The sequence below is a fragment of the Dreissena polymorpha genome, chromosome 10 (genome assembly GCF_020536995.1).
Source record: "Dreissena polymorpha isolate Duluth1 chromosome 10, UMN_Dpol_1.0, whole genome shotgun sequence".
In the NCBI taxonomy this organism is placed as follows: Eukaryota; Metazoa; Mollusca; class Bivalvia; order Myida; family Dreissenidae; genus Dreissena; species Dreissena polymorpha.
Genome location: NC_068364.1, coordinates 21820162 through 21836579, shown reverse-complemented (window position 1 = coordinate 21836579; position 16418 = coordinate 21820162). Strand labels below are relative to the sequence as shown.

The following is a 16418-nucleotide window of genomic DNA, read 5'->3' as shown; positions in this document are numbered from 1 at the left end:
TGTATTTTCACGCATTTGGAGTCCCTTAAAAAGTTAAATTTGATTTAAGACCTCTCTTACTGGATTCAAATTTTCTAAGGCTTTATCTCCAAACCTTAAATACCAATAAACAGCAAACAGCATAAAACCTGAACAGACTGCGAGTTACTCTCAGGCTGTTCTGGTTTTATGCTGTTTGCACATAGCCACTTTCATTTTGCTTCAAAGTGGGAAAGGGTTATAACAGAACATAAATGCTGTTATCACTTTGTGTAGGAAAAAAATCTATGATAATGCTGGGATGCTGGTTGCAGAATGATTTGAATAGGACCAACATTCGCTGACGAGCTTCTAAAATATACTTCCAAGATTGAATTATAGATTATACTGAAATGCTGCATGTAATAAATTCAAAATGCGATCAATAAATATTGATGTAGGAATATGAATCAGGCTTTATCATACAGATGTCAGTGCATGAATATTCTTTAGAAAGTTTATCAATGGTAACAGAAGGTTCGATTAATGAGTGCAAATAAGTGGGAACAGATTGTTTCAATAATACAAAGCTAGTGTTTTAGTTGAAAATGCAGTGTTTTTTTCAACTGTTTCAAGGATATGACCTTTCCTCTTGCAATTACAGTCAATTTACTTTAAATTCGAAAAAATACTTATGCTGTATATTTTAAAGAGTTATTGATAAGACATAAATCAGAAAATCTTAATTATTACATATTAGTAAAACAAATATTACAACTTTAAAAGTCTTTATTTTATGCTTTCCGGTGGTTTATAGAGAAATATCAGTGAAATAAAACTGGTATTTCACTGTTTTAAACAGTGAAAAATAACCGTGAAATATCGATATTTTTAACTGTTTTCTTGTGAAATGACGTCATTTTTTCAACGAAATGACGTCATAAATCCAGCCAAATTATCCAATTAAACTCTTTTACAATGTAAATAAACGGTGAAAAAAAGCATCAAATAAAAAGAAAATTTGTTGAATTCCATGGAATATCGATTTTAATTCACTCGTGATCATAAAAAAACATATTTTATATGATCACTCGTGTAATAAAATCAATATTCCACCGAATCCAACAAATATCCTCTATTTATTTCTTCAGTTATCAGCTGTATTCACGAACATCTAAAAGTAAAACCATTAATTTGGAATGTTATGACTGGATTTTGGAAAAAACTATACTTTTTGCAAATATATGACCAACAAGCAAATTTGTTGAATTGATATTCCCTGCCAATATGCTTCTAGACACAAAAGCGTTATATTTGACACTCAAAAAAGCATTTTTTCAAGATACCAAGGGCCATAACTCCGTAATTAACTGATGGTGTATAATGACATTTGGCGTTCATCATCCTGTTATCCATATATATATATACTCATACCAAGTTTAAATGAAATCCGCAAAAGCACTTCCAAGATATGGCTCCGGACGAATGGACGGAAAGACGGACGGACAACGCCAAAACAATATCCCTCCGCCTATGGCGGGGGATAACAAGGGCTATACTATCAGTCCCAAAATGTCCTGAAATCAATTAAAATTCTTAAAAATCCCAGTATAAGGTTCCAACAGCAATATTTTGTACAGCTTTTTTGCCTAAATACCTTGCTTTGAAATTCAACCTGAGTTTTATTTTGACAAAAAATTGACACATTTAAAGCCATTTGTGTATATGTTCTTAGCTATTTTCACCAAACCAATTTTAAGGGTAATACAATTAAGCATTTCTAGAAAAGTATTTCATTAACATTTAATTGCAAAATAGAAAACAAAAGATGTAATCATGATTATAAAGCTTATTATTTCCCTTTTTGTCTTATGATTTCCAATTCTGAAGGGCGCCGTCACCTACTCTCAACAAGTGCAAAAAATCTGGGTGGGAGTAACCGAATACATGTAAATGCATCAAATTTTCTTCATCATTAATCTAGAACACAGAAAACCCAGCACCAGACGTCAGCTTTTTGTTACTGAGTGTAAATATCTCGTGGTCCAATAGACAAAATACACGTCACCAAAAGCGAGGCTATTGACACATGTGTTAGCCGTGAGAGCAAGCCAGAGGCTTTCTGATATATACTATATATGTACATACACATGTAGCTATGCTAATTGGTTAAATATTCACAATTAGTTCCTTGTTTCAAAATATATAGTATATCTTGAGGCAATTTTCAAGTAGTAAACAGTTCAAAAACATTATAATGACGTTAAGGGGTTAAGATATAACATTTTAAATGTTTTAATTGAAATTTTATTGAAAAGCAATACTGCCTCGTGTACATAATGAAAATTCAGTGGGGGCTGAAGACATTTCATTTATCATAAAAACACTTTAAAATAAAATAAATATCTGCAGTTAACTCTTAACCATTTAGATATGTATTTTTACGCATTTGTAGTCCCTTAGAAAGTCATATTAAATTTAAGACCTTTCTTACAAGATTAAAGCAGGCTGTTCTGGTTTTATGCTGTTTGCACATACCCCAGTAGCCATTTTCATTTTGCTTCTGAGTGGAAAAGGTTTAAAGACCTTAAGTAAATGACAAATACTGATCTAAAAGAAGACAGTTTTCACGTATGCTGTATGATGAAACGCATTTGCAGAAAAACATGCTTCATAGAAATATCAAGATCTCTCCCAAGATATCAGACTCAAATATTTTTCCACTTTGACAGTATTGTGTACATTTTCTAACAGACACCTGATATGATGACAAAAAAAAATATTTGGTGTTGAATATTTGTATAAATTTGTTTTAGAGTTTAAGTAACCACAAGGCTATAAATTAAAGCAAGAAATGGGACCATGCCAGGACACTAGATTTTCAACTTTTTACCAATCAATCAAGTATAATTAAATACAATTTGGAAGCATCTCAACGTGAAAGTAGTCTGTAAAATATTTCTTTGGCCTGCAGGGTAAAATACATCATAACTCTTATTCATTTTTAAAGACAACTGAAAGAGTTAACCCATTCATGCCTAGCGTCCTGAAAAAAGGACATTGCAAACAGCGTAAACCCAGATGAAACGCCGCATAATGCGGCGTCTCATCTGGGTCTACGCTGTTTGCTTAAAGGAATTTCTGTAAGAATTGTTCTTAATATAGAAATAAATATACAAGACATTCCTAATTTTGAAAATAAATTGATCCAATTTAGAAGGATGGGAGAGTCCACTTGACATTAATGGGTTAATACAGAATCGTGTCATTCATATGTCTAGCAGAGTAACATGCCTCATACGCAAACCCAGGAGAGAAGAAAATATTCAAACATGTGTTCCACAAGATCAATAAACTGTCATTTATTTCACAAAATGTTCCCACACGATAAATTTCTTTTTGATAAAATGTGGCAACAGATGTAAGTCCCCTTTGCAAGCTGACATACAAATCGACTCAGAAGTGAGTTAAGTCAACCTAATATTTCTTAAACTATTAATGGGACCTTTTCACAGATTTTGGTATGTACTGAAGTTTGTCATTAAATGCTTTATATTGATAAATGTAAAGATTAGATCTAAAAAGCTCCAGTAAAAAACAAGAATATAATTTAAAAAAAGAAAAAAGTAACCGTAAATTGGGCTCGAACAATTGACCCCTGGGGTAAAAGTCAAACAGTTAGACCACTAAGCCATCCGTGCTCATACAATGAATTATGTATTTTATACTTAAAATAAGCAATCCTCGTAGTGTCACAAAATATAACGACACCAACAGAACTCTCCAAATTATTCAACTGTTTGGTGTTGCAACGCTTTATAATTTTCAGGTTTTTAAAACATCAAAAGATGCATATTATGGCTATACTAAAGCATGGTAAATGGTCAGTATTACTGTTTCCACACAAATATCATAACGAAAAAAAAAAAATGCAAATCTGAAAAACAAAATTCAATTTACCAAAATGGAAAAGGTCCCTTTAATACCTCCAGAGATCATTAAGAATCTGTGCAAACAAATCAATATGCATAGTGACAGAAATTGAATTCAATTTGTGCAATCACAGAGATCGCACTTACTTTAATAATAAAGGAAAATACAAAGGGGAAAAATAACATCATCTTACCATAAATTTGAACTGAGAAACACTTTCAAATACATAAGTAAGGATATAATTGTATTCGATTAAAGGAACATATTCAAAACCTTTTATTATCAAAATGAATTTCAACCCACGCACTATTCACGCAACCATAATAGTCATCATCATCACAATCATCAACACCACCACCACCATGTCATTATCATCAAGGGCAGCTAAAAAGAATAAGTAAAACAAGAGCTGTCTCTATAGGATAACATATGCCCCTGATAAACGCTTTGCTAGATATTATGAGCATTTTTCGAAACTAAACGCATTTTTCGAAACCTAAACGCGGACCCTAAGTTCAAGGTCAAAGGGGACCAAATTTGTGTGCGTATGGAAACGCCTTCTCCATATACACATGCATACCAAATATGAATGTTACATCTGAAGGGACATAGAATTTATGAGTATTTTTTGAAACCTAAACGCAAAATGTGACGTACAGACCAGGGCCCTCACACTACTTTGGGGGAAGGGGTCCGCAGCCCTTAGGAGGGGGAATTTTCGCGGCGTTTCCCATTTTGGGGGAATTTTTTGCTTACTCTCATTATTTTATTTGTACATGTTTGCATTATATTCATTGCATTTTTCATAATTTAGTATGTTTGAAAAGATTAAATTGAAATAGAATCGAGATATAATAATCATGAGACACATCTTTCTATTAAAAAAAAAAAAAAAAAATTTTTAGGGGGAATTTTTCCCCCCAAAAGGGGAAAAAAGTATACTTTTCAGGTGGGGGACTGCCGCCGAAATTTCGGCGGCAGATTTGATAGATTGAGGGCCCTGCAGACGGACAGTGGGATCACTATATGCCCTCCTTCAGGGGCATAAAAACACACAAGAATTTCTACCTTTCAATTGTTTGCCATATCAATCCTCAACATCACCACCACTGTCATAACCTTTTTGAAGCAGTTAAAACGAAAAAGTAAAAACAAAAAAATCATACATTGCTACCTTTTCAATTTTGACTTTCCCATCAGTTTCAATTTTGTTTGCTTAGTTCATAAACAACAAGAGCTGTGTTTGTGAAAAAAAATGCCCCCTACTGCGCTTTGAGGCTGCACACTTGACTTGACTTGATCCTGAGTTTATTTGTCATCTGCTGCGGGATTAGTCCCAGTAGTTGGGGTAGGCAGCAGGTGGCTAGAGCGTCTATGCCCTGATTTCCACGCTCCTCTGTTCTGTTGGTCAGTGTCACCCATGCCACAGGTGTGCAGGTCATCCTTAATACAGTCAGACCACGATTTTCTTGGTCTCCCTCTACCTCTAGCACCAGGAATGGCCATCTTCGAGATTGAATTGATGCACAGCATTTAGAAAAAAATGACCTTTGACCTTGAAGGATAACCTTGACCTTTCACCACTCAAAATGTGCAGCTTCATGCAATACACATGCATTCCAAATATCAAGTTGCTATCTTCAATATTGCAAAAAATATGACCAAGGTTAAAGTTTTGGGACAGACACACACATACAATGACAGACAGACAGGCCAAAAGCAATATACCCCCCATCATTCGATCCATGGGGCATAAAAAGTAAACAAAAACAAGCATTGCTACCTTTCCAATTTTGACTTTCCCATCAGTTCCAACTTTCTTGGCCAGTTCATCCCAGGTGGGGGCCATCCTCTGGCAGTGTCCGCACCAAGGCGCGTAGAACTTTATGAAATGGTGGCCAGTTGCGATGTGAGCATCGTAGTTGGCATCTGTGAGCACATAGAGACCGTTTTCTGCCGTAGCTTGTGCAACTGGGGCCTTTGCGACTTCTTCTTCTTTCTTCTCTTCTTCCTTAACTTCTTCCTCCTGAATGATAAATTATCTAAGTTAGAAGTTAGATTATTGGCCAGGAAAGCACACATTGTTTTTTTGGCGCTTTAAAGCACACACCTGTTTCCACTCAGTGTACATGTATATACATATTTCTAAAAAATCTACAGAAGCCAATTTTCACAAATTATCAACGTTGAGCTAAGATTGCATTCTACATAGACATTCTCTTTTTTAATGGATTTTTTTAAGTACGTGTTTACAAAGAAAACGAATGTCAATTGCCATTCCAACAAGATGTGTTTGTTAAACACTATGTCACCCCCCCCCCACATATATTCGACCTTTGACCTTGAAGGATGACCATGATCTTGACCTTTCACCACTCAAAATGTGCAGCTCCATGAGATACATGTGCATGCCAAATATCATGTTGCTATCTTCAATATTGCAAAAAGTTATGGCCCATGTTAAAGTGTGAGGCAAACAAACCAACAAAACAACAAACCAACAGGGCAAAAACAATATGTCCCCCATTATAGACTGGGGGACATAAAAAGATTTTTTTCTGAGACAAACCAAAATGTTGACTTAAGTGTTGACAAATTAAGCTGACAAAAATAACTTCATAGTCCGGAAAACTGCTTGCTTTCATTACAAAAAAAGTATTTTGTTAAAATCTATTTTAATTGTCCAAATACTTTGATTTCATAACGATTTGTGAACATCAGAATTTAAATTGATATTATTGAAAATCAGTTGTCAAAGTCATGTGAAATGCATGTTATTTTATTATTTTTAAATGTAAATATATCAGTTTTGTAAACACTGCACCAAATCTCTTGATATATACCAGTTTAGTGCAAATGGGTTTGTCATTAATTTCGATCTCTTGATCATTTATTACTTTATCTTTTTATTTTATGCTGAAATCAGCAATATGATTAAAAAATTTAAATTAAAAAAAAAGAAAAAATCAAACACACAAACAAAAACAAACATTATTTTTAAAATAACCAAAAATGAGAAGCCTTTAAATGTTAATTTAGTACGGGAAATGTGTTAATTTAGTACGGGAAATGGCACACCAACACAAAATAAGAATAAATTGAGGTATGGGTAATTGTGGATAATAAAGAAACAAAGAGATACACAGATTCTAACCTTGCCAAGTCTCTCTTCAATAAACTTGCTGAATGCCTCGATGGTTCGGGCGTCCGCATATTTCTCGCCCTCTTTGTTCAGATTGAAGAATTTCACAGTGGGGTAGCCACGCACACCGTGAGCACTACATAATTCAGTCTCAACTGTGCAATCAACCTAAAAAAACATAAATAATAAACCTAAAACTTTGATCTTGCCCCAATTAGCCCCAGTCAGAATTATGGGGCCATGGTCTTTGATATTGCTTGATGATTCCAAAGACATGTCACAAGTTTCAATACAATATCTGTAGTAGTGGCAGGGATATGTAATTGTTGCATTCAAACTTTAACCCAAACTAAACTTTCATGCAAAAATTTACTTTACTTTTAAAAGAACGAAAGTGGGAATACTCATGCTTCAAGACTGGTCAAAGTTATAGGTGGTCATTGAATATTCATAAAGGTCCTGAACACATTTGCAATGTTTTATATCAATATCTACAGTATTGAGTAAATATAGAGATACGGAGTTGTTGCATGCAAACGTCAACCAGAGCTCTTGAACACAAAAAAGGGTCATTATTCTGCTAAATTGCAGGTTATGAAACTTGGTCAGTGACCTCATATGATGAACCGAAACACATGTGTGCAGTTTCAATTTAATACCTCTCATTGAAACAGAGATACATTCAGATGTTGGATTTTTACCTCAACCAAAGTCCATGTAGAAAATAAATTGCAGGTCTGAGTTATGAAACTTGGTCAGTGACCTTTAACAATGACCCCAAACACATGTGTGAAGTTTCAAATTAATTGATATGCAAATGTTACTAGTTTATCTTAACCTGATCATTATTTGCTGGGCAACAGATACCATTTCATGTCAATAAGTTTTTACTACAAGCTTTTTGTAACAATTCCTTTTTACCCAATTATTTTTTGACAATTTGATAAACACCCATTTTCTCCTCTGCATCCTTGTGTTCGGTACTAATATTGTGCTTGACTATAGTGTACTTTTGAATATTGCATGATCCAGCGCTAGCTTATTTTGGTTGCCCAGCTAAAGGCTACCGAGCCCAGTACCATGTACAATGTACATGTAGTGCATCATGTGTGACTTTCTTAAAATAAAATTATAGATAACTAAACAACAAAATTGCTAACATGACACACTTTCTGTGACTTAATATGAGTCTGAGTGGAATCATTTCCTTGGTCTTTATAAATGAATATTATTAAAATAATTATTAATCCACAGTGGCAAACTTTTAATTAATGTTTAATGGCACTGAATTGTTCTAAGCTTTTAAAAAAAAGCATGTTGCCTGGCTGTCTACCAACTTTTGATTTTGAGTTGCCCGGGACAATCTACTTGACGGGCTCACAGGCAACCACTAATTTCCATCCCTTCCCAGATTGAAAGACCCCTGGCTCTACCACTTGAGAAAAAAAGAGCAATTAATTGACAATAAACAAATAAATGCTAAGATAGTGTTGCCTTGCCTTATGTTATCCACATTTAGTAAAAGAAAGAAATTAGGAATGCAAGAGGTTAACCGGTTAACCTACCGAAACGATCAGTTAACCGGTTATATTTTCGGGAAAAGATTAACCTGGGAAAAAGTATTTGATAATGTTTTTTTACGCATGACATACTGCCAACTTGCGCTGGCGACTAGTTAAAACAACATGCCGCACCATCGACATTAATAAATAATGTGTCAACAATAAAAGTAATAAATCAATACCTTTGTGATAACAAATAGGGGGTACGTTTTGATAATTGGCCCTAATTTTTTGTTTGACTCGCAAAATTGTAACAAACAAGCTGCGGTAGGTGCGAGCTATCAAGCGAAGACGTACCTCCGGTAAATGACAGTTTATCGAACTCGCGATAAAAATCAGTTGACACATTGGACGGCTTATTTTGATGAACCAATAGCCAACACAGATTGCTCGCGAAAATACCGTTTTATAAGTGGCAATTTTTTAAAAATTGCATTCGTAGTTAAAATCTTGTCGAGTAAACGGTGTATTTCTTTATCAGAATATAATATCATTAGTATAATTTACGTCCAACGATTCCACCATTTCCGTCCTATGCAGGTTTTATTTAAGAAAGCAAATTATTAAGTAATTAAACATCAATTGTACATATTTTAAAAATAAAACCGTTAAATTTAGTATTTGTATAATTGCCTAAAATTTGCGCGCTATGGTACGTTAACAAACATACGTAACTATCAGTATATGAGATCATAATACTTAGTTACTTCACTATTAAATAAAAATACTGATTATATAAATTATTAAATTTACAACTTAATTTTGTTCAAAATTGATTTAAATTGCATTTGTGTCCTTTATTTTACCCACATTTTTTAATAAATGTATAATGAATATCAAACGATAATACGTTTGCTACATACGCTAAATGCAAACAACAAAATATGCAATTATCGAATAATAAGATGCGGATTCGTTGAACACATATCACCCACTTAACGTCAACTGGCAGGAATTAAATCATTTGAATATCAAGTAAATTTAATTTAAGTTTAAAAAATTAAAAAGAATGAGCAACGGAACACACCATTTTTTGAGCGATACGATGCGAACGTTATATGAGCGGCCCAACCAAAAATAAGTTTAAAACACATGAAAATGAATATTCTGTAGTTCTTCAATAGTTTTTTAACTCCTATGCATTTACGCAGAAAAAAAATTAAATATATAGCATCCATTTACACAATTATTAAAATAAATTGTATAATACATTTTATTACGAAACTTGCATGTTATCAACACAAGCGATTTCAAATTACTTTCGTTTCTATAGAGCGGTTAGAGCGGTATGACATTTTTTACGTACTCTAATAATTTGCACTACTTAAGGCGTTTCAGTTAACCGGTTAATAACAGGTTACAGCATAAGGTTAACCGGTTAATTATTTTTGTAACCTCTTACATCCCTAAAATAAATATAAATCAATCGTTTTTATTTAAGTGATAATTTTTATTTAAGTGATATTACCTTTCCAATTGTAACTTCTCGTTTTTCAATGTTGTACTTAACAGCCAGTTCATCCCAAGTCGGAGCCAAGCGCTTGCAATGTCCACACCTGTAAGAATTATTTATATAGTAAACAAGAGCACCGCCTTGCGGGTGCAGACCGCTCATCTATTTTCTTTTTAAAGGTGAAGGGACTCTCATTATCAATCACAAAGGAGGGAGGGGTGGAGTGAAGAGGGGTGCATAGTGTGGGGTTGTGGACATTTATTACATTATCTTCCAAAAAAGCGAAAAAAAAAAAAAAATCGGGGGAGGGGGAGGGAAGGGGGGGGGGGATTTTTTGGGTGCGATGGTTGGACGGTATTTCAAACATAACCGTTTAAAAAAAAAAAAAAATTGGGGGGGGAGGGGGTATAGTGTGAGGGTGTGGTGGTAATTTGTGAGATGATCTTAAAAAAAAATAAAAAAAAAAATAAAAAAATAAAATAAAAACAATTGGGGGTGGGGGTGGGGGGGGGTGGGGGGGGTGGGGGGGGGGTGGGGGAGGGGGGTATAGTGTGAGGGTGTGGTGGTCATTTGTGAGATGATCTTAAAAAAAAAAAAAAAAAAATTAGGGGAGGGGAGGGGGGGAGGGCACGGGGGATGGTTTGGGTGGAGTCTATTGTGGTATGTCAGGTAAGAGTAGTTTTGTCAAAGTATCAATCAAATCTAATCATAAATAAAGAAGTTATGGCAATTTTAGCAAAATTTAATAATTTGACCTTGAGAGTCAAGGTCATTCAAAGGTCAAGGTAAAATTCAACTTGCCAGGAACAGTAACCTCATGATAGCATGAAAGTATTTGAAGTTTGAAAGCAATAGCCTTGATACTTAAGAAGTAAAGTGGATCGAAACACAAAATTTAACCATATATTCAAAGTTACTAAGTCAAAAAAGGGCCGTAATTCCGTAACAATGACAACCAGAGTTATGCAACTTGTCCTTTTACTGTACCCTTATGATAGCTTGTGAGTGTTCCAAGTATGAAAGCAATATCTATGATACTTTAGGGGTAAAGTGGACCAAAACACAAATCTTAACCAAATTTTCAATTTTCTAAGTATAAAGGGCCCATAATTCCGTCCAAATGCCAGTCAGAGTTACATAACTTTGCCTGCACGGTCCCCTTATGATAGTTAATAAGTGTTGCAAGTATGAAAGCAATAGCTTTGATACTGTAGGAATAAAGTGGACCTTAACACAAAACTTAAGCAAATTTTCAATTTTCTAAGTATAAAAAGGGCACATAATTCTGTCAAAATGCCAGTCAGAGTTACATTACTTTGCCTGCACAGTCCCCTTATGATAGTTAGTAAGTGTTGCAAGTATGAAAGCAATAGCTTTGATACTTAAGGAATAAAATGGACCTAAACACAAAAACTTAACCAAAATTTTCAATTTTCTAAGAGTAAAAAGGGCACATAATTCTGTCAAAATGCACGCCAGAGTTATCTAACTTTGCCTGCCCAGTCCCCTCATGATAGTAAGTAAGTGTACCAAGTTTGAATGCAATAGCATTGATACTTTCTGAAAAAAGTGGACCTAAACACAAAACTTAACCAAAATTTTCAATTTTCTAAGTATAAAAAGGGCACATAATTCAGTAAAAATGCACGCCAGAGTTATCTAACTTTGCCTGCCCAGTCCCCTCATGATAGTAAGTAAGTGTACCAAGTTTGAATGCAATAGCATTGATACTTTCTGAGAAAAGTGGACCTAAACGCAAAACTTAACCGGACACCGACGCAAACGCCGACGCCAAGGTCTTAAAGAGCTTAAAATGTAAATTGCTTGGAGTGCTACAAGCGCCTATTATGTGAAGAAAATCATGCCTGTCTAGCTTTAAAGGAACCTTTTCACATTTTGGTAAATTGACAAAATTACAAAAAAATTGTTTCAGATTCGCAAAGTTTCATTGCAATTATGATATTTATGAGAACCCAGTAAAACTGAACATCTGCTATGCTCTAAAATATCCATTATATGCATCATTTGACGATTTAAAAACCTGAAAATTATAAAACGTTGCAACGCGAAACGATTAAATAATTTGAAAAATTCTGTTGTTGTCGTTATATTTTGTGACACAACGAGGATTGATTATATTAAGTATAAAATACATTATTCATTATATGAGCATGGATGACCAAGTGGTCTAAGCATTAAACTTTTACTCCAGGGCTCAGTGGACCCAGCCTAGTTAATGGTTACTTTTTTCTTTCTTTATTGTCTTCTTGCTTTTTACTGGAGCATTTTAGATCCAATATTTACATTTATTGATATAAAGCATTTAATGACAAACTTCATTACATGCCTAAATCTGTGAAAAGGTCCCTTTAAACAAGAGCACCGCATTGCAGGTGCCAACGCTCGGCTGCATGTGCAGTTTTAAATAATTGAAAGCTTGTCAGAAGAATATTTTTTTTAGATGTCACAGTGACCTTGACCTTTGACCTAGTGACCAGAAAATCAATGTGGCGTATAGCACTCATCAATGTGCAGCTACATATTAAGTTTCAAAAGTGTAGGTGGAAGCACTTTTATTTAAGAGCCAATGTAAAGGTTTTAGCACGACGCCAGACAAAGGACAACGAGCTGGCTATGACAATACCTCGGGTTTTCTCCGAAAACAGCCGAGCTTAAAATGAACATGAACATTAGAGTAAACTGTTATTTTCAAATAAATTGAAAGCATTATACAGCAAGTTGTTTTCACTTTAGTATTGTATTCTGCTTGGAAAGAAGTCTGAATTAATAATTGATGATTTTAACATCATGTCCATACACATCATCATGAAACAATACCAGTATTGAAATCAATATTTTAATATGTAGTCAATACTTGTTTAGAGTTTTGAAGTTTATGCTGAAGATAATAAATATTTAATTGTTAGTGATACATGTCAATGATCTCAACATCAATATTGATCCATCGAGAAATCTGAGATAGTGTATTGTAGCCTCCAACCAGTCCTTACCCACGGATTGTGTCTGGGTAGAGGGGAGAATTAAGACATGGGCTTATTTTTCTATTTTATGTGTCCTTTATTGATATTATTTCAGAGCTTAAACAAGCACCAAAAGATAACATTTGAAATTAAAGCAAAGGGTCACCTCTAAATATGATGTTAAAGCACAGTAGTACCAGTGTATTGGAAATTCAGACACGGAGGTACCCCTGATTAGAAAATTCAGGCATAAGGGTACTTGTCATTTGGAAATTCACGCTCAGGCGTACTCCTGATTTCAAACAACCCTGATTTGGAAATTAAGGCAGTGGGGTATCCCTGACTTGGAAATTCAGGCACAGGCATAGACCTGTACTTAAAGGCTCAAGGAAAAAAAAACTACAGTTGTTTTACAAAATCTAACACTTTTCAAAAATATGAAAATCTGTGAAAAACTCCCTTTAAAGCAATGAAATTTGGCAATTGGTGTGAATTAGTGATTTTTTTCCTATGCAACTATTTCCCTATCCAGTAAAGGGACCCTTTTTCTATGCCAAACACAGTATACCATAGGGGTTGGCCCAGAGGGGGCCTTGGGCGATATTTTAGCCAAAAGTCAGATATAAGGTTTGTTTTATAATATTGTTAAAAACAACTCAAACATAATTTGCAAAAATCTCATTGTTGTGTTTGCATTAAAACTGCATTTATCAGCAGGCTAAAAAATATTAAAACAAAATACAATTATCTGCAGATCCACTATTGTGATCTTTTATTCTGTGATTTTTAATATATCAGAATCATAGAAAGCGATTTTTTCAACATTTTAATTTTCCTGGTTATCAGACTTTCATAACAGAATCCACAGGGGTTTTTATCTGATTTTGGGGAAAGGGCCTGGACTTTTTTGAGGGGAAAAAAATCGCACAAAACGCCGGATTTTGGGGGAAAAATTCACATGAAACGCCGGTTTTTTGGGGAAAATAAGGAAAGTCTTAAATAATCAAATTGGCATATTTTTCTGTTTTTAAAACATATTCAAGGAAACAGAAAATTTAATAATGCAATATTTTTCTATTTTCTACACTAGATCAGGTTAACTTATATATTTAAAGGTTAAAAAAAAAATTATTTTTTTTTTTTGGAGGGGAAAATGAAATCTAGGGGAAAATTTACCAGCTGAGGGGAAAAAAAATCGAGGGGGGGGGGACTTTATTGCATTAAATGTACATAATACATTACATTTACACATGTGAAGTGCGACAAACAATTATATGACTTGCAAAACATCAAAGAACAACAGTACATATGCTGCGGAATAAATTCAGTCAATGTGTATAGAATAAATGTGAATGCCAGAGATCAATACTATTTGTAGTGATCCAGTTAAAACTTCAATTATTTGTTTTTAATTAAGAAAAAATAATTCAACACACATTGATCTTAATGTTCTCTTTAAAAAGACATTTTCAAGCAGTCAAATATTTATATCCTAGCTTTCTCTAAGATTGATGTGATTTCATACAAGAAGACCAGGCTTTTTCCGCTCCATTTTGGGAATACGCCACACTGGAATTTTGGGAATTTCGCGTCGTGAAAACCCCCATTTTGGGAAAAAAAATATTCGCAAAATTGGCTCAATTGGGAAAAATTATCGCATGTAAATAGTGTTTCTTATATTTCAAAGAAGCCGTTAACTGGTAAATAACGACTATTTTGATAACTTATTATTAACATTTTACAAAGTATTATAAACATGTGAGATAAGAGCAGGTTTTTTAATCTGAATTTGGGGAAAAGGCCTGGCCTTTTTTGAGGTGAAAAAAATTGTGCGAAGCGCCGGATTTTGAGGAAAATAAGGAAAGTCTTAAATAATCATTAACATATTTTACAGTTTTTAAATCAAATTCAAGGCAACAGATAATTTAATTATGCAACACTTTCTATTTTCTACACCGGATCAGGTAAACTTATATATTTTAAGGTAATATTTTTTGGAATTGGGATTATTTTTTTTTCAGTTGGGAAAAAAACAACCAGATTTGCATTGGGAATGGGGCCAAATTTCGGACCCGTGGCATAGGGCGGAAAAAGCCTGAAGACGTATAATTTGTGCAACCATTTATTCAGGACAAATGATTTTAACAAAATAAATCTATCTCTGTATACTACCAACCCCTCTTTCGGGTATTTTGGCAGAGGGACATTATCAAGACAGTTTCCTGGAAAGAACCAGTACTAGGTGTCTATGGAGGAGATAATGAGAACGCTCCCCGAGTGGGGTTCGAACCCACGAACTCCAGATCGCTAGGCGGACACCTCATCCACTACACCACTGCTAAAATTGGTCAACATCACTTAAACAATAATATTAACAAACTATTTTGATGTCGGTAAACAACAGACATAAAAAAGCATTAGGTTATGTTAGATTATTTACTTGAATTGTAATCGCACAAAGTTGGGGTATTGGCTTTAACCTACAGCATTTGTGTCAAATGAAACAAATACGGTATTTTTTCCCAATTTGGAAAAACGAAAAAATCAATTATCGATAGCAGAGATTACAAATTGAAAACACTTAAAAATTGTAATAATAGTAAGTTGACCATCATGACTTTTTTTAATTCATTGCATTTGCCTCTTCGTCTTAAGTTGTGTTACAAAATAAAAATATAAATAACTTAATAAGAAATATCATACTCACCAAGGTGCGAAGAACATTACAAAAAGTTTGTCTTTTTCAACCGCACTATTAAACAAATCTTTTGTGTATGACACTGCATTCGCTCCATGGTCATCGGATCGGATATGAACGGCTAATAGGAGCACAAACAGACAGCTGACAAACATTTTTTGCATTTTGATTTGAGATGCGCTCATGACGGGTTCACGACAACAACTAGCAGACAGTAACGTGTACACAACAATAAATCTGAACGGTAACTTCCGTAGATCATCGAATATCGATCAGGCTACACCCCACCATATGAGGGAACCTATACCTTTTATTGATAAAACTCGGTAATTATGTGCCATATGTATCTAATTTGTATTAAATTAAATAAAAGAATATAATAAAGACCTACGTAGTAATGCAATAAACTTTGAACATATAATCGCAAATGAATGTAAAACCCAGCGTAGCCTAACTTAATTATAGGGAGTAGTAGGTCATAATACACCAAATAGTTTCCCTATATAATTCAATGTAAAAGCGACAACTTTGAGCGAAAATAAATGCAACATTTTGCACATAGAGACCCCCATAACCATACCTTTTCTTAAAGGCCATTCTAAGCGGAATCGATTTATGCAATAAAAAAGATATGTCATGTACAATGCAAGAAAGAACTTGACACAAATCAAAATCGACTGTTTTTGCAACT

The 16418-nt window shown here is 34.2% G+C and overlaps 1 protein-coding gene across 1 annotated transcript in view; it reads right to left on the bottom strand.

Moving 5' to 3' along the window:
* Positions 1-16055, bottom strand: part of LOC127848341 (thioredoxin domain-containing protein 5-like) — a 35976-nt gene extending 19921 nt beyond the window's left edge. Inside the window, exons 1-4 of the mRNA XM_052380759.1 lie at positions 15737-16055; positions 10064-10151; positions 7046-7201; positions 5675-5917 (exon numbers count right to left, since the gene is read on the bottom strand). Coding sequence (XP_052236719.1) covers positions 5675-5917; positions 7046-7201; positions 10064-10151; positions 15737-15912 — 663 coding nt within the window. The 5' untranslated portion in view covers positions 15913-16055. The remainder of the gene's footprint in view (positions 1-5674; positions 5918-7045; positions 7202-10063; positions 10152-15736) is intronic.
* Positions 16056-16418: the final 363 nt, after the last annotated feature.